The sequence below is a fragment of the Egretta garzetta genome, unplaced genomic scaffold (assembly GCF_000687185.1).
Source record: "Egretta garzetta isolate BGI_Z169 unplaced genomic scaffold, ASM68718v1 scaffold425, whole genome shotgun sequence".
Taxonomy (NCBI): Eukaryota; Metazoa; Chordata; class Aves; order Pelecaniformes; family Ardeidae; genus Egretta; species Egretta garzetta.
In genome coordinates, this window is record NW_009259796.1 from 4,832,385 (window position 1) to 4,851,277 (window position 18,893).

Genomic DNA, 18,893 nt, shown 5'->3' on the forward strand with positions numbered 1-18,893 from the left:
GGTGGGAACAGGAGTCTGGCAGGCAATGTTTTAGTCTCTCAGGTCTGGATTTTTAAGTATCGCATTCCTCTGCATTGTCAAGATTTAAAAATAAAAATAAACTGGGGATTCCTGGGTTCTGGTAAACATTTTGTTAATCTTCAGGAAAAATATAAGGGTTAGAGGACAGCACTGAGAATTGCAGTTCCCGCAGGCAGCGTGATGTGATATTAGAGGTGGTGGCAGGGTGAAGGGACGGCAGCTCTGGGGTGCACTGACCTGACTGCCATGCTCCTGTTTGGCTTTGAAGCCTGGCACAGCTCACACTGCCTCCAAACTGACTGCTAAAATCAGTGTTCCTGCACCAAATTACCCGGGAAGGGCAAGATTCGGCCCTTAGAAAGGTGCCTTGAGAAGGTGGTATAGCAAGTGGCTCTGAAGTGCTTCCCAGGAGTAGGCAATAATTTGCCCTTCCAGGAGTTGGCTTTGTTAGAGTCGACTCTGCTTTTCCCTGGGCTGGTAGAGGCACACAGCACCTTCCCTGCTGGCTCCCAGGCTCGTGGGGCTTTGGGCAGCATGTGATCCCGGCGCGCTGCACCAACGAGACGTTCCTCCACACCCCCTGCCCTGCTGAGGGCATGGTTTCGTCATCTGCTTGGGACTGATGTCAGTGAGGGCTTTGTGAATAGCTGGGGCCTTTGCCAGCACAGGTGTGTTGGCTACGCACCCCACTTTTGTATCTCTGACTAATATCTGTAGGATGACTAGCACTCCCATGTTGAACAAGCACTCGTGTCTCTTCCAGCACACCTCATTAAGTAAAGTGCTGGTGCCATTTCCTGGTATTGCAGAGAACAAAGAACAGATAAGTTCTGTTCAGCTTTCTTTGGCAAGGCTGGTTTTATTGTGTGAATGATAATTTTGGCAGGAAGAATTACAATGTTTGGGGCCTCTGGATATTCTCCAAACTGGCTTGACATCTTCTCATGAACAATTCTAATGAAGAAATCCATGCAATTGCAAAAAACCTGATCCCCAAGCAACTTTTAAATCAAGATAAGGCATTCTCTCTAATGGCCTTGCAATGACAGTTGACTTCATCGTTATCTTAGGATATGTTATTGTCCAAATTAGATTGCAAAAACTGGCAAAGCACAGACTCTCAGCTAAAATTAGAATTTCTGGGTTTTTTTCTTGCAATGGCAGTTTTGTAGTGATAGTCTTTACAACTTGGTTGTCCTGCTGATAGCCTCCTAGCCAGGATAACAATTGAGCACCAAGTAAACCCTCCTCAAAGGGACCTCGGATAGCAACGTTGCAGATCAGGAGACTTACTCTGGCACAGGGCAGGAATAGCCCCTTGAGGGTCAAGGGCGATACAGCGGCATGAATCGGAAGCAAATAGAAAATTAGGTCCCTGTTGCCACAGCAGCTTGTTCTAGGTGAAGTCGATGAACTTGCATCCTGACTTCTAACAAGCGATGTGAAAGCTCCCCGGGATAACTCACAGGGGTTCAGTTTCTGTGATGTTAACGCAATCACTGAATTGTAACCTACTGCTTCACTGGTGTTTCAATGCTGCAATTGCTTTCCCATCAACAGCAGTCTACCAAGCTGCATCACCTCGTTGAGGAGCATAACAAAGTCCAGGTTACAGTCTGCATGAAGAATGAAGGTGGGTCACCTGCGTCTCATTTTCCTCACCAGCCTGTATAATTAATTAACATGTTGAAATGTATCTGGAATTGCAAGCTCCTGCTGATTTCTACTGCTGAAATGCGAAGGGCAAGCTGCAGGAAGAAGGGGGCAGAGGGAAGTGAGCCGGGCAGGGCGGTGAGAAGTGTGGGCACAGCCTATGCGGTGCGGTAATGATGCATCTGTATCATTATCATCTGTATCTGTGGCACCTGCAATGATAGAGATGAACTTAGTAATTGGTGTTAAGAGTCATTCTTGACTTGGAAAATTTAATTTCACAATCAAGCAATTAAATAGCAACTCTGGCCTTCTGAGACCTGCTTTCCTGCTCTGCTGTAGGCTACTCTCACCATCTTGTCAAGTAGCTTGTGAGCGATTTTCAAGCAGTCTAGATATATGGCTCCCATCGAGGTATGCGCTTTCTTCCCTGTGTCTCAGTTCCTTGCCCATAAAATAGGGGTAATAGCTGGTTTTGCCTCCCAGAGATGTTGAGATGGGCAATGTCTAAGGTGATGGGAGTTGTAAAGGCCTTGGATAGGTTTTCTTGGTCAGAGTGTTTATGGACACTAGGCAAATAAAACTGAAGGCAACCACTTGGAGGGAGATGTTTAGACAGGGGCTGATCTTTGCGCTGTTGCTTTTCAGTCAGTAGTGTTTCGAAGAAGCGCTAGCCTTAAATCATGCAGTGTAGAAGTTTAGTGATGATGTGTTTGCCTTGATACTTTTTTTTAATTGCCCAGAACTCAAGCACAAGTAAAACTCATTTTTGTATTGTTCTGCAGGTTGCAAAGAGCTGGAGTCTTATTACTTAGTCCCTGGTGACATGTTTCTTTTAGATGGAAAAAAGCTCTCTCTCCCGTGTGATGCTGTCCTGATTGATGGAAGCTGCATTGTGAATGAAGGGATGCTCACAGGTTGGAGTTTGAAATGCTAACACCCTGTGCAGACTGTCTGTCAGGGAGATGTCTCTCTGTTCTGATAGCAAATTGTTGACTATTTGTTAGAATAGTTTGGTGGAAATAGGAAATAGTTTGGTTAGAATAAGAGGTGGAAAAAACGTGCTTGAATAATTCACGGTTGTGGGCTTTTGACCACTGCCATTGTGTAATATGCATTTCTTATCCACATTAAAAAGAAGTAGGATTAATATCCTGTCAGGAGTAGAAAGTGAAAATACTCATATACTGTGCATGTGTTTTCCGAGTTTTCGGATTCTGTTCAAGCAGGCACTGTATGAGCACAGGGCTCAGTGTTATACCTAAACATTGAGATGCTACAAGCCATGAACTTGGGTCAGGGGCAAAATCTGGCCCAAGCCTGTTGATAGAAAATGCTCACAGAAGCCATCCAATGTACTCTGAAACTAGAACTATAATGGCTGTCACCATAAATCTATGTGCCTAAGCACATAAGCAAGCTAATTAGTCAGGCAAGCTTGAGCACCTAAAGGGTGCTGTTGCTTTCCAATATGCAGAAGCTGACAAACTTTTAAATGCCCTTTAAGTGAAGCTGCACACTGTTCTTAGGTGAAAGCATTCCGGTTACTAAAACCCCCTTGCCCCTTGTGGAGAGTTCCATGCCCTGGAAAACCCACTGCATAGAAGACTATCGGAGACACGTCCTCTTCTGCGGGACAGAAGTCATACAGACAAAGCTGACGGGCAGAGGGCCAGCGAGAGCCGTCGTGCTGCAAACTGGTATTTCTTTTATCGTTTGCTAACCAGTGGGGGGGAAAGCGGCAGCCCTGGAGGCTGATAGGAGAGCTGGTTTAATGTTGTAGCTCAAGCCCAGCACAGGCCTGCTCTCCCCGAGAAGTGCCTGTTGCCACCTGATGGTTAAGGCTTGTGCAATGTTACCTGTTTTCAAACGGCACCAATGCGGTATGCTGCCGCTGTGTCGTGTACGCGATGTACGGCACGTGTCTTCACGCAGGGTTCAATACAGCTAAAGGTGACCTGGTGAGATCCATCCTCTACCCCAAGCCAGTCAACTTCAAACTCTACAGAGATGCCTTCAAGTTAATTGTAGGCCTCTCTGTCATTGGCATTCTCGGGCTCATCTACACCGTGTGTGTGTTCGTGTCCCACAAGGTGAGTACAAGGGATGCCTCCGTGCTGCAGGCGCCAGCTCTGAGCCCTCGGTCCCTCAAGATCTTTGGAATATTGTTCACTTCTGTAATTCGGTTTTCAGATGCCAGAAATGAAGAGGTGGGGCAGGGAGGGGGAGATGGGCAGACAAAGCAGAATAAATCAGTCGTCCTCAGGGGCAGAGCTTGGGGTGCATTGCTGCCCAAGGGAGGCTGTTCCCACCCCACTGCCCCTGTTGCTCTCACTGTTTGCAGAAGCCAGTGGCAGACGTGGTGGCTATGGCCCTCCTCCTCCTCACCGTGGCTGTGCCTCCTGCTATCCCCGCTGCCTTGACAACAGGCACTGTTTATGCCCAAAGGAGGCTGAAGAAAAAGAAGATTTTCTGCATCAGCCCACAGAGGATTAATATCTGTGGGCAGATCAACCTTGTTTGCTTTGACAAAGTAAGGCGCTTCGGGGGCACTGAAAGATGCTGGGGGCTGCTAGGAACACAAGGTCATTTTTTTTCCATTGACCCTGATCTAACCCCAGGGAAAAATCCTCTGCAGGTGCCCCTGCAGCAGGGTCACACTGCATGTCGGAGGCTTTCCTTACCATGCCCAGGAGCCCGGCAAGGACCTCTGGGCACGTGGCAGGAGGAAGGGCTGGATGATAGCAGGGTAACTATGTATTTATTTAAATTTAGACGGGCACACTGACAGAAGATGGACTGGACCTGTGGGGTGTCATCCCTTCTGAGGAAAGCCGGTAAGGAAGGACTTCATTTAGGAAGAGCTAATCCCCTGCATGAATGTACTGCCCCAGAGTCTGGTTAGGAGGGAGGCAGTCACGTAGGGTACAGAGAGACAGCAAAGAGCATGCAGCAAGAGGTGCTCAGGAGCATTTGGGGAGGCAGAGCTCCCTGCTCAGCTCCTTCTCTCTGAGGGGAGCATCTGGGTGCTGCTGAGACAGGCGTAGCTGTAAAGGTCACTGCTAATGCAAGGCAAACACGAGTCAGCAGCAGCATGAGTGCTTTTAATTACCCTGAGGGGATTTGGAGAATATGCACAGAACTTTTCAATTATGTCATTCTCAGCACAGTTCAATAAATATTCTTAATCTAGTCAATAAACCTTTCATCATTTAAATGTTAGGATAATGCTCCTTCTGTTGAAATTAAGTGTTGCCTGTCAAATTTCACCTAGCTTCTGTAAATGCTGTGGGGAAAAAAAATCTGTAAGACCACAGATCAGACCTACAAAGCTGCCTCAAACTCATGGCAGGCTCCATCTCAATTCCAAGCCCAAAGACCATTGAAATTCTCAAGAAATAACCACTATGTAAACATTAAACTTGACTGTATCCAGAATTATACTATTTAATTAGTGTAACACAATAACAGACTTCAGGCCTGCAGTGCATGTTATGCCAAACTCAACATATTAATCTTTTGCAGTGGCCAGGACAAATCACACACCCCATATCAACTCCCAGGTTTCATTAGTAGTTGTTAATATATTGAATACTTCAACACCACAGAGATAGTTATGCCATAATGAATGAGAGGATGAATTCATTGCGAGAGGAGAGAAATCACATTCCCAATACTTCCTCAGAGGACAGAGAAAATTACTATGTGATCCAAATTAATGAGAAGAGATTAATAAGTGTCAACCAATAAAATACTCTTCCAGTGGGACCAAGCATGTAAGATGGTCTCTTCTTGGCCCCCCTCCAGCACAGCAGGGAGGCCACCTGGAATAGGTGCATGTTGAAGGGGCTTGGAGCCCACCAAAGGCAGACAGCTCATGGAAATCATTCTGGCGCTACCGATTTCCATCAGGGTAGCCTTGCAGATAGTGTCTGCTCACATGAGCAGCAGAACAAAACTGGATCCATATATCAGAATAAATTAATGTAATAAAAAACACCAACCCCAACCCTCTGCAAGGTATCAAAACATAAGGCTGTCTTTGCAGACATGTCCAATCTGCACCCAGCTGGGAGCCAGTGCTGGTGGCTTGCCAAAGCGCAAGGAGGAGCTATTGCTGTCTGCATTGATCTCATTAGCCTCTTTGCATAATTACTCTTTCTTAAATGTTCACATTTTTAAACACAGTACAAGACTAGCTATCAGCTAAGCTGAATACTGCGAGGCAATGGCAGTAAAGGAATTTCATTCAACTTACAAAATATCCTATTGTATATTTAATGAGATATAAATGTTTGTTGGTTTTATGTGGTGTTTAGCAGTTTCACAGTGTCTCTCAAGTAATAATTAATTAATATGCTAATTATGACCAGGCTGAGAACAAGGTATAATTTGCCGGAAACAGAACAGGCTTGGGTGGCCCAGAGGGACAACAGGTCCTGGATTAATTGTGCCTTTCAATAGAGCTGCGAGCTGTCATGCTGCTTGCTTCCAGATGCATTTTGCTGTGCCTGTGTCAGTAACAGGGGATGCTAGTGGTGATCGAAGGTAAATAAAACCTATTTAAATTTCTCCTTAACATGCCAGCCTAAATAGTAATGGGCTGTGTTGGGCTGACAGACAGCTTGTCAGCCAGCCAGTTTCTTACAGGGGAAAAAGTGTGCGTGAGAAGAGATGACTCTAAGAAATAATTTCCATAATGAAATTATAGAGCCTTTGCCCAGCCCAGCCTTGCATGTGTTCAGTCTGTACAGCAGCATCAAGGGGAGAATAAACCTCAAGGCTTTCCTTAGAAAGAAATCAGGGCATGAGTCTTTCACAGCGTGCCGTCGTGTAACTCAATAGGAGTCAACCAACTTACTCATTTTTAAAACTGACACATGAGGGACAAACATCTGGTGTCTGTGACTATGCAGATGTAAAATCTATAGCTGGAAGTGAAGATCAGGTTCCTCGTGGTTCTCCCATGTTGCTCCCGGGGGTACTAAGAGCAGGCTGACAGTACGTACCTACCCCGGAGGGTGCAGAGCACCAGCCTGAGCAGATGCACCCACTTTCTATACTGCAGCTTCACAAATCTTCTAGGGCACTTTGCCAAACTTCTTTGAGGCCCCTGCTGCAAGTTGTTTCCTCTGCAATAGTGCCTCCTCTGCTTTGTCTAATACCAAAGAGCAATTGCCAAGCAGGACTCCTGTGCCAGCCCCTCTGCATGTTTTGCAGTCTCAGTCACTCCACATCAAGTTGAACTCGTGCCAATTAATTATTTGTTACTTTTTGGCCTCTGGAATGCATCCAACCTGTTAATCAGGAGGACAGGTAGGATGGTTTGTTGCTTGCAGTTATTGGGCTCAGCTCCACTGAATGCAGAGGAGCAGCACCTGTATGCACTAGCTGAGGACTTATGTCTCTGCATCCCTCTTATAAGCGGTCCCACTAACTGTCTGGTTTTAATCAGGTTTCAGAGAATCCATAAGTTCCCATCCAGCACTCCTCTGCCCTGGGGACCTCTGTGTGGAGCCATGGCGAGCTGTCATTCACTGGTTGTTTTGGACAAGAAGATTCAGGGAGATCCGCTGGACCTGAAAATGTTTGAGGGCACACACTGGGTAACGTGACTCTCATCCTCTGCACACATCCAAAGCACGGACACCTCCAGTCTATGGGGATTTACCCACAAGTCAAGCTCAAATGCATGCCTGTAGGGGAAACTCCTTTGCAGTCCTGGTCATAACAGCTGGAATTTGCTCTGTTATTTCTACTAACTGCACGTCAGATTGGCAGCACTGTGGCTGCTTTTTGATAGTCCAGCAATCATTTTCCTTGCGGCTGCCTGCATTTGCCCTCTTAATTTGATTTGGAAACACTGGAGTGTAGGGGAGCAGAGGGGGGGCCTGGTTGCTACTGGCTGGAAGCAGGGGATCAGACCACACCGTTGGCCATGTGGTGCACAGACCCCAAGTCAGCCAAGGAAATGCACAGGCAGGGTTTTATGCCCTTATGCTAAAGGCTGTTATCTCTGATTAGCAAAGAAACATCCCTATGGTGAAAGCAAGGCTGGACCCTCCAGCTGAGTGAGCAGTGAGTCTCAGAGAGTCCTGGGGAGGAGGCGAGAGACTGAGCCCTGGGGCTCATCCGTGAGGATGGAGAGTTGCTTGTGTGGGAGCAGGATGGGAGGAGGCACGAGAAGAAAAGGGGCTGTTCTTCTCCCTGCCACATCCTAGCCTGGAGGGGTTCTGGGTCTCTGCAGTTAACTGCTTTGCTGCCTTTTCTTCTTCAACCATTTGCTCAAGAGAGATTAATCAATAAGTAAAACAGATGGCGGCTCTTTCAGCAGCGCTGCGGGAAGGCATCAGGCTGGTGCTCGCTCCTGTGGAAGAGCAGGCAGCAGCAGAACCCGTGACAGCAGAAGGGAACTATGAGGGTGAATGAGCCTTGGCAGCATGTAAAGTTACAGAGCTGGAGGGCTAAAAGCATCCTACACTGAAAAGTGCCACCCTGTTTCCGCACAGAATATCAGTAAGAGTCTTTTAAAAGCAGGAGACTGGAAGATAAAACCAGGTAAATATGGATAATTATTTCTCTTCCCCTTCATCATTGACATGGCATAAAATTCATATGGAACTTGAGATTAGAGAAACCACAATTTGACACAGGTTTTTACTCTCATCAAGTCAAAAGATGCAGGGCCACGCAGGTTTCTGCTAAGGACAAGGCTTCAGGGAGGCTGCCACTGGCGATGGATAGGAAGATTAGAGCATAACAAAACGCTTCTGCAACTGGCTGCTGGCAGTAAGGGGGAAATGCGCTCCCTTGTGCTGCCACCTCTGCTTTCACAGACAGGTGTGAAGCCAGAAAAAAGAAAAGCATCAGAAATAACACTTTTCCTTGTACAGGAGATAGATGACTCCAGCGCAGCTCAAGATGGGGCTGGGGCTCTTGACACTTGCATCGTCAGACCGGGGCCGAAGGCCAGCAGCGTAAGTCCTGTTATTTCTGAGAGTGAGTATTTTGTGTTTTCAACCTGCAGCATGTGCAAACTCCCAGCACGTGCACTGTTCATTCACCTGGGCTAGTGGTTGCTAGCGGTACTGTGCTGCATCTTCCCCCAAAACACCCTGGAAGCACAGCACCAGAAAAAGCAAATTCTGATTAAAGCAGAGGTGCTGCTCAGAAGTGACATCTAAAGCACTTCATGTTCCTTGAAAGCCCCTCATTTCCAACTCCACTATTTGCACTGATAAAAGATAGACTTCTCTGTGTCCTCACCCTATGAAGCTGCTGGCAAAATGAAACTACACAATCAGTTTAAGTGGGAACTAATGCAGAGAAACTGTGTAAACAGAATAAATGTCTAAGGGGTGAGTTCATCTGCAGGAGGGGGCAATGTGAGTAAGGACAAGGCATTACAGCTGGAAGCATGGACGTGGGTCCATGAGTCCTGCTGGTAATGGTCGTACAACCCCACTGGCAGATTTATCAGCATCACCTCAAAGCACGGTGGTGTTTGCTTTTCTCTTCCCTTAAAAGTACACTGAGGAAGCTCTAAGTTTTGGCAATTGAAAATTGTTGTTTCCAGTGCAAATGTTGAACCAGCCAGCATCTTCCCGGTGGAAGGAGTGTGATCTCTGTTAGCAGCACCGGGAAGACAGTGCTGTGGCAACAAGGAATCAATCTTGTTTTGAGGATTGCTCTGTTCCCATGGTAATGTCACTGTAACACATCAAATTTTGGTTCCCAGGACTGTAGATAAAGGAATATTACATTAATATGTTGTTATTAAGAGAAAGAATGGGACAAAGCCTGGAAAACCAGTTAAATATAAAGAAAAAACATTGAGGTTCCTGAGAAGTACACTGGGAAGACAGAGCTGTTGAGGCTGTGGTTCCTAAACTTGTAATCAGTGATCTCATCCCATAGCCAGAAGGCAGTAAAAGTGAAATAATCTCCTACTAATAATAAATGGCCTTAGCAAGAAAGCCTCAAATGAACTGAAGTTCAGAATGGATTTGCTTTGTGACTTTGTGATTCAATGGCTCAAATAACACCTCACTTCCCTGGCCTCTCCAGGCTCCCGTGGAAGGAATAGCGATCCTACATCAATTCCCATTTTCTTCTGGGCTGCAGAGGATGTCTGTTGTGTCACGGAAGATCGGAGAGGAACAGTACGACCTGTACATGAAGGGAGCACCAGAAACAGTGTCCAGCTTTTGTAGACAAGAAACTGGTATAGAATTGTGAAAGGGCAACTTCACAGCGTTTATTTGGACTTAATCCAAACCAGTGTTTCTGTTGGGGCTCTAATCTTAAAAGGTTTTCAGCGTTCCCTCTCCCCACTGACCACACTGCAAGGGCAGGTGTGTGATTTCCCATGAGCAAGCCTTGGGCTTGTTAAATGTCACTCGTTAATACTACAAACAAGTTCTCATTACTTGTTTGTAAGTTAAAGATGCACCCAGGCCAACAGCTAGTGAGAGGCACAGCCTGAGGTTCAGTCCTTACACATCCCTTATCTGACTTGCATCAGCTAAAAGTATAGCACATAAATAATGTTCATATGTCAAGATGCCCAGAGCAGACATAGGACCATGGTAATTGCATGTGTTGCAACAAGTGCGATGTGCTGTACAAGTTCTTAAATTTCATGCTATTTATTGCCCTGTAAATTCAGCATTGAGCTATTGACCCAGCTTGCAAAGGCTTTAAATCTCAGTGATGGGAAACTTGCTGTGGACATGCAAATTACTGTTATTAAGGATAATTGGCATTAACACTTGAGCCAAGACTTCTGTCCTCTCTCTGCAAGTAAATATAGGCTTTTCTTCTTTTTTTTTGTATGAACAATATTATAAGCTTACGTTCAAATTTGTCTGCAAATTTGAAACTCAGGTCACATTTCACTGAATACTTCAGAAGGATGCCAAGCAAACACAGTATCAGTGGTTTGTGGCTCTGTGGTTTGTTATTTCAGATGGCACTGTCCTGAAAACAGGTGAAAATGGTTTTGAGGGACAATGGAAAGATATAGTTTAGAACCATCTAAGATCTAATGACACAAACCTCAGCAACAAAAATGTCTTCAAAATTATATTCCACTTTCTCAGGTTTCTAAATAGCTCCTCTTATCCTGTCTTGATTGTTTCTATGCTGATTACAGCTTGATGAATAATTAGGTACCACACTGTAAAGCTGTGATTGCAGTACGTAGTGAGTACAAAATACTGCACGGTTAAAAGGAACTCATTGCTTTTAGAGTCACAGGAACGATCAGAGAATTGAAAATTTAGGATTTGGGAGAATTCTTACATTAAGGGATAAACGTAAAACCTAATTTCCGCAGTCACTCAGCATGTATGCAGTAAAGCTTAATACAGAATTATGTAAGTTGTCCTCTGCCCAGTAATTCATCTTACCTACCTGTACCTTAACATGCTTTGAAAAAGTATAACACAGATGCATAGATCACTTGTTTGAACAGTTGGTTATGTGGCCTTGGTACAAAACAGCTGACTTGTATGAGAGGCCACAGTGCTGTAACCAGGGCTATAAAGTAGTTTAAAGGATGGGCATTTAACCCTAGGAAAGCAATCAGCAAGGATGGAATATTCTAACCATGAAACTTTTTTCCTGCAAACAGTCCCAGCTAATTTCTTAAAGGAGCTTAAGATGTACACAAGCCAAGGCCTCAGAGTCATTGCCCTGGCCCACAAAGTGCTAAACCTAGGAAAGGATGTAGACATGAGCAACCTAGAGAGGTAAGGTGGGCTGATGAGCTGCTGGTATCTCTGTGGGGTTGCTTTCCTATCTGCTTGTTATGACCTGCCCTGACCCACACCCTCCCCTCCTCATGTTGGGATGCTGTACCGTGTAACGCCTTCCTCCTAGCAGAGGCTGATTACACTGTTAATTGCCTGCTTTGCTACTGCTCTTGCAAGGATCACTGAGCTCAATTTTAGAATCTGTTATCAAAGAGTAATGAAAGCTGGTTATTTTGCTTCTATATGGAAACGGATTGGGACTGCAATAGAAATTCTGTATGCTGTAATCTGTGGGTTTCAGCCACCCAGTTCCTGCAAATCCCTGTCCCTCTCTCTGCACACGCATCCCTGCTGCATTGCTCCTTCCTAGACACAGCAATATAGGGGATCAGCAGTCTGCCTGAAGCTGCAGAAATAAGCTGCTTGATAAGCACTGCTTGTGTTGAACTTGTAGCAGTTGTAGCAAGCGTGTTTCCCACTGAACACGGCTTTCCTGTTGAACAAAAACTGCAGGGAGCATCTTGCTCCCCGTGCCATCTGTGGGAAACAGCACGTGTGTTTCTGTCCTTGCTCCAAGAGAGGAGGCAGAGTCTGGGCTGGTGTTTCTGGGCCTCCTGGTGATGGAGAACTGCCTGAAGCAGGAGACAAAGCCTGTGCTACAAGAGCTGGCTGCTGCCCGCATCAGGAGTGTCATGGTCACAGGTAAATCCCCCCCGGCTCCTCCTGTGGCCGTGCTGGCTGCCATGAGGCCCACAGGAGAGATTCACTCCTCCAGCATCCTCCATTGCACGTCCGTGGTCTCTACCCGGGCTGCCCCTGCTATGGCAGATGTGAGGAGCCTTGCCTCTCCACTGTCCTTGCAGGAGACAACCTGCAGACAGCTGTCACGGTGGCCAGGAACGCGGGTATGATTCCCACGGGCAGCAAAGTCATCCTCGTCGAAGCAACCGAACCGGAGGGCTCTGCTCCAGCTTCCATTGCCTGGCGACTGGCAGAAGACAGCAAAATAAACACAGCTGCTCCCTGTGTAAGTACAGCCAGGGATGGTTGCTTTCGGGTGCCGGGGGGAATTAATTAACTTTTAATGTCTAATTAATGTCTAATGTCCAGGCTCCTTAGGCTTGGACTCCTTGCTAAGGATTTGGAAGGAGCTCTGAGGAACAGAGGAAACCTGGGGGCAAGTTTATACCTACCCCAGAGTATATGGAGGTGTGGTATGGACCATGCACCTATTAGGGAGAAATAATTAATACAGTGGCTCTTTGCTCAGGGGAACATGCAAAATAACTACACGGATAACTGTCAAGGCTCTGCAGATGTGGTGGCTGCTTCAATCAGACTTGAATTGTGCAGAATTAATGCAATTATACACACTGGTCTGTGTGACCGTTTGCTGGACCAAACTTCAGTGTCTAAACTAGCAGCCTGTGGCTAACAGGGATTAGTTACGTGTGGAAACACAGCTAGAAAATCAAGTACTGCCAGGCATAGAGTTTTACAAAAGGATGCTGCAGAAGGCTGTATCCCTGGCTGCCTGGTGGGAGGCTGACGAGGTGGAAGTGAAATGGCATGTTATAACATCAGCCTGAGAACAAATGCTGTCTTATTTCTAGGAGGTACGTGCTAATACAGAGGAAAAGATCACCTTGGAAGGAGAAACCTGCAACCATCATTTTGCAATGAATGGAAAGTCCTATCAGGTTATCATAAAGCACTTCTACAACTTGCTGCCAAAAGTAAGTTCAGAGGAAACAAAGCACTGACTTGCCCTCCCTGTTTTATTAAGTGGCAGTTTTATGAAGTTCCAGCTGGAGAAAGGTGCTGTTTAGTTGCTGTAGCTGCAGTGTTGTCACTTCACATTTTGACAACTCTGGGCAGCCTCCCACCATGCCTCAGGTTTAACCCAGACAGCTTGCTTTCAGCATCTTCTAAGACCTCAAATGACAGGGATGGCCATGGCCCTGTGAGCAGCTGCGTAGCGGAGTTATTCCATGGTCACCTTCCAATTTCAGTTTAATTAAAACCCATCAACCCCATTCCCATGTACCATGACCATAGGTGGCAATGGCCTCTGCTCAGCAGGGGTGTCAGGAACATGAAATACCCACATCAGCAGCAGAAATCTTCAACTCCTGTCACCCTGTCCATAAAATAGCTGGTGCTGGGACAGATTTTTGGATTTTATACTCTCTGGCCAGGTTTTCAGGTAGGATAAACCTCAAGCCAAGCAGTGCTATTGCTGCTGTCAGGAACCATCTGTTCTGCACTTGGGAAACACTTAAACACCTCGCTGCTCTAAAGGCTGCTGCAGAGCACGCAGTGATCGCTGGCTTCCCAGCACCTCCTACAGAGCAGGCAAGGCAGAAAACAGCGCAGTATAAATCTGGTGTTGGAGGAAACCCAAAATCTAAGAGTAGCAAAACCATGGTTAGGGTTTCGCAGATGAGATTAGAGGGTTTTACAAGTGTCAGGCACCCATCAGGGAGGCCTGATCCTGCCTTGGCGGAGCGATGGAGGCACAAATGCCTGCCCAAGGCACCCGCTGCTCTTTCTTGCAGATACTAGTGAATGCGACGGTCTTTGCTAGGATGTCTCCTGGCCAGAAGTCCAGCCTTGTTGAAGAGTTTCAGAAACTCAAGTAAGGCTCTCTTTATTTTCTTCTTGAAGCAAACCAGTAACATGTTTTCTCTGACATGTGATCGTCCCAGTTAGCACTGCTCCAGGCCCATCTTTCCCACACTCCCTTCCTCCACGTGACCCCTGTTTGCATCCCTCATGGCTGCCTTCCTTCCAGTTCTCCTGCAGGGATCCCTCTGCATCAGGAGAACCTGCGCCCCTTGCCCAGGTGCAGCCACTGCAGCTCGCTGGCGCAGTGCAGGAGGCAGCGCTAAATGAGGCTGAGGTAAAAGTTCAGAGGCCGACCCCCAGATATACAAATAGCCCCCATCCCTGGCAACACCCGCACGGCTGCTGGTGCTGTCCTGGCTGCAGCTTCAGCAAAGCTGAACACCACCTGGTGCAGTTGGGAGTTTGACCCCAAAGAGGCTCCTTCAGGTCCCCCCAAACAGGACTCATGCTAACTATGGGTATTGCTTGCTAAGCATAAACACGATGTGATACCTTTCTGAAAAAGAAACAATTATTGGTTATGAGGTGCTTCCTCTGGGGATGAAGTTCCCTGCCGTCTCAGAGGGACCTCACGTGTGGTGGTTTGGGAGCTGCTGTGTTATTTCAGCAATTCCTATGTCTTTGGGTCTACAAAGATAGTTGAGGAGAGAAAATGCCAGTAAAAGCCAAGCTGCAGCCACAGGACCTGCTGCAAACCCTGGCTCCCTTTCCATGGCCCTGGTACCAAGGGGAAACCACCGTCTGGAATAAAGTGGCAGTGTTCCCTTTCCTGTTATGGCCTCTTTCAAAACTTAATCCTCATTTTGCTCTGTGCGCTCTGCCCCAACCTCTCCCCAAGCGCTAAGCCAGCGGGTGCTCCCCCATGGGATCAAACAGCGACGTGCGAGGTTTATGTTTTCTTCCTTCTTCCTCCATCAGTTACTACGTGGGTATGTGTGGTGACGGTGCCAACGACTGCGGGGTACGTAGAAGCTCGTCTCCTGTTCTCATAGAATTTCATCTTTTTCAACCTAAGGAGCGCTGTGACAAGAGGCTGCCCAGCACCACTTGTCACTAGCATTTCCCAAGCTAGCCCATGGGTACGCTCGGTCAGCGTGTCACTGTAGAATGCTACTACACGCTTCTTTTTTTTTATACTAACATACACAGTAATGGAGGATTACTGTTTTGATCCTCCCCTCCCCCTGAAGTAGGGAAGAGGGACTTTTTCTTACACGCTTTTTCAAATTTACAGTTGTAGATTTGAGGGTCTTAGCCATAAAAATAATTATTATATTACCTGTTACATTATTGTAATAAATGTTATCATAATATAATTTTATAATAATCCATTATTTTGCTTTGTAAATGTCCATGGCCTACACCTGGGCATTAAACCAGAGGTGACAAGGCCAGGTGACAGGGAGCTCATAAGACAGCAATAAAAGAAATATGAACAGGAGATTGAAAGGAAGAGAAAGGGGATAAATTCATAATTTAAATACTTCAGGAGACTGTTTAACAGAGGTATGGACAAACTCCGGTGTGGGAAACAGCATACAGGGTAGTTCAAAGGCCTGTAAATAGGTATAATGGGATTAAATGAACAAAAGAAATATTTAAGCTCTGGGGAAGGGAAGATATCTGGAAAATGGGATCAGCTGGGCCACAGGATAGAGGAAGATCAATTACAAAGGACACTTGAAGCAAAACTCATAAAGCACCAGCAAACACACTGTGTGGTGTGGGAGGGGTGGATGGGTGCCTCTCCATCTTCCTGCCTCTGTGGATTGCAGGCTTTGAAAATGGCCCACGCAGGGATATCGCTGTCGGAGCAGGAGGCATCCGTGGCCTCGCCTTTCACCTCCCAAATGCCCAATGTCCAGTGCGTGCCGGAGCTGATCCGGTGAGTCTGCTGGGTGCTGCCCTTGTGCAGCCTCGGGGTGCTGCTGCCCGCAATGAATGTGTGTGTGTGTGTGTGGAGTCACGAGTGGGCGTGTGCTGCCCTCAAAGGTGCCACTAAACCCAACCTAATTCCTCAGTGACTATATAAAACACAGCAGAAGGGTTTTTTAATTGTTTTTGATCTTCAAATATCAGTGCTGGGAGTTTTTTTGTGGTTTTAGGAGAGCATTGCCCATGGTGGCTGATGTTTTTGGAAGAGGTACAGCAGGGGAGTCGCATGAAAGGGCGGGTATAACAGTGACCACAGAATAGATTTGCTTGTTGTTACTTTAAAACATTCCTACGCTGCACACAGACGTGGAGCAGCCAGCCATAATGCCATTTAACCAAATGTAGGCAAAGGCAGTTACCTGTTTGTGTAGAAAGGCGCTTGATTCCCAAAACTGTTGAGCCAGTTAGTAATGACAAAGCAACAAGCAGCTTAATCCAGGTATTAAAATTGTGGCTACAGAATAAAACCAAAGAAACAAACCACTGCAGATGAAGGCTAGTTAAGTGGCTCTGCAGTATCTTCAGGCCAAAATATTTGTATATGGAATTTGAAGTGTTTTCTATTCTTCTTAGAGGCCCTAAACAACAGGAGCTACCCTCCTCAGAAGCAGAAAGCATTCGTAGCACTAAACCCACAGCGCTGTAGCTGTGAGTGGGGTTTTTAGCTCTGCTTTGTGTTTTGAGCAGGGAAGGTCGAGCTGCTTTGGTTGCTTCCTTCGCTGTGGTTAAATACCTGACCCTTTACGGCCTGATTCAGTTTGTTGGTACTGCTCTCCTGTTTTGGGTAAGTGTTTCATGCCCATCTTTTATCAGTACACTGTGCTCACCATAGGTTTTTATCTTTAGTGGTATTACTTGGCAGGGAAGAAAAGGTATACAGGGCTTCAGGGGATAACAAAGGTGTGGAAAGCTGGATAATTACCGGCAGGGGGTGGATTGGTCGTAGGGACCCCCAGAATCGGGGAAAAAGCCCAGTGATAAAGCTTCATCCTTTCCAAAAGAAGAAGGGGAACTAGAAGGGGGGTGAGTCCTGGCTAGCTGGGTGGAGCAGGATTTGCTGTCAAATGGGGGCTTTGGGAGAGCAGCTGCCTCTCTCAGCTGGAAAAAATCTTGCCAAAGAAGTGAGTGTCTCAGACAGATGAAGGAGAGTCGTTAGGGATAAACTACCATTGTGTGTCACCAGCATGTGATGAATCTCCTAAAATTTTAATCCACAAAAAGCAGTGAAGGAAATTCATGTGTGGATTTACTCTGGGCACCTCTCTTGCCCCAGTTCATGCATATCTTCTGTGCACAGCCCAGCAGGGGGTGAAGGGGAGAAAGCAAAGTGAAACTGCTGCGAATCTGCATGCTACAGCCAAGGCTTCGTGGCAAACAGGGAGTGCTGCTGGGTCACCACGTGGGGACAGCTTCCCCAGCCGCTAGTTTGGGCATGCCAACTTTGTCCATGTCCCCACTACCTAAAGACGGTTTCAAACCTGGCACAAAGTGAAACTCCGCCTGTCATTGCTATTCCTGTGGGCTGGGAGTGTGAGACCTGATCAGGGTGGCCCAGGGGCACTGGTGGGAAGACATTCAAATGCCACTGGGTCGCCCACAAGTGCTACGAATTAAAAAAAAAAGCAGGGCCCAGCCTGCAAGCTAGGCTCGCTTCATGGGCATGCATCAGGGCTGTGAGGCTGCTGTTGCTGGCACGACAGGGCTCTGAAATAGCATCGGATGCTACTGTTTGTATCGTCAAAGTTGTCGTCGGTTCTCAGGTAGTGCTGCCTTTGGTTTTGTTCCAGCAACTGCAAATCTTTGGGAATCACCAGTATTTGATACAAGATGTCGTCATTACCCTTCTGGTTTGCCTAACAAGTAAGCAGCTCAGGGAAGCCAGCTGTGTGTTTGAGAGCCTGAGTGTAAATAGTTGACTTCATTTCCCAATACAAAATAAAACAAGGAGCCAAGTTCTGCTGTCAGTAACATCATAACCATTGATGCTAGAGCAATTCCCAGGGCCTAGAGTGTGGGATTTAACTCATAGTCCTCTGCAAACATGGCTGCAGAACTCTGTACATAACCAATAGGGTTTGGATGTGGGACTCAACTGGAAGAGGAACAGTTGCTCTTCTGAGTGGCAGTGGGGCTCAGTCAGTGTAACTTCAGCTCCTGGTCTCCCGTGTGTTCCTGGTGTGAAACCCAGGATGGCTCTCAGGCTCCACTGGAAGTCCCCACCTTGCAAGTGAGGATGATATTCCCCATCTTCTCTGTGTGTTTTCCTGTGGGGGGTGAAATTCAGAGGAGTTTTGGATTGAAAATAGTGGCGATCAAAGCCATTTCTTGCCTGCTTATCAGGGCCAGGCTTTGCAGCATTTACCGCAATGAGCAGATGGGGGTCTGTCTGCGGCTCTGCTTGCCCAGCATACGCTGGTGGGTCGAGCTGCCATAGACTGCAAATGTCTCCGGTTTCTCTCCAGTGAGCTTGACTGAAGCCTATCCAAAGCTGGCACCTTATCGCCCTCCCGGCCAGCTCATCTCTCCTCCCTTGCTGCTCTCCATCATCCTCAACGTGTGCTTTACCATCATCATGCAAACCTGTGGCTTCCTTCTGGTGAAACAGCAGCCCTGGTATGTAGCGCTGGCCAGCCAGAGGTAAGTCCCTCTTTTTGTCTCTGATCCCCAGCTTGCAGGTCACCCTCCTGCTGCGTGCAGGGGACCCCCCAGCCTCGCCATGGCCTGCAGCCAGGCACACCGCAGGACCACAGCCAAGACAAAATTAAGTTGCTGCAGATGCCACACAGAAATCTAGCGGGCCAGCCCAAGGTTAACACATGCCTGTTTTTCAAACACCTCCCCTGAAGCATGCGTGGTGCTGCCCAGCTGGAAACGCGGGGCAAGCGGCAGCGCCCGGGCTGC

General features: G+C 47.1%; 1 protein-coding gene across 1 annotated transcript in view; it reads left to right on the plus strand.

The window, feature by feature from the left end:
• Window positions 1-18,893, plus strand: part of ATP13A5 (ATPase 13A5) — a 33,951-nt gene that overhangs the window by 10,098 nt on the left and 4,960 nt on the right. Inside the window, exons 8-26 of the mRNA XM_009639723.1 lie at window positions 1,582-1,654; window positions 2,460-2,591; window positions 3,204-3,374; window positions 3,610-3,767; window positions 4,019-4,207; window positions 4,450-4,511; window positions 7,130-7,280; window positions 8,568-8,651; window positions 9,742-9,898; window positions 11,309-11,426; window positions 12,007-12,131; window positions 12,293-12,456; window positions 13,043-13,165; window positions 13,988-14,067; window positions 14,976-15,018; window positions 15,833-15,942; window positions 16,680-16,776; window positions 17,780-17,852; window positions 18,455-18,629. Coding sequence (XP_009638018.1) covers window positions 1,582-1,654; window positions 2,460-2,591; window positions 3,204-3,374; window positions 3,610-3,767; window positions 4,019-4,207; window positions 4,450-4,511; window positions 7,130-7,280; window positions 8,568-8,651; window positions 9,742-9,898; window positions 11,309-11,426; window positions 12,007-12,131; window positions 12,293-12,456; window positions 13,043-13,165; window positions 13,988-14,067; window positions 14,976-15,018; window positions 15,833-15,942; window positions 16,680-16,776; window positions 17,780-17,852; window positions 18,455-18,629 — 2,285 coding nt within the window. The remainder of the gene's footprint in view (window positions 1-1,581; window positions 1,655-2,459; window positions 2,592-3,203; window positions 3,375-3,609; window positions 3,768-4,018; window positions 4,208-4,449; window positions 4,512-7,129; window positions 7,281-8,567; window positions 8,652-9,741; window positions 9,899-11,308; window positions 11,427-12,006; window positions 12,132-12,292; window positions 12,457-13,042; window positions 13,166-13,987; window positions 14,068-14,975; window positions 15,019-15,832; window positions 15,943-16,679; window positions 16,777-17,779; window positions 17,853-18,454; window positions 18,630-18,893) is intronic.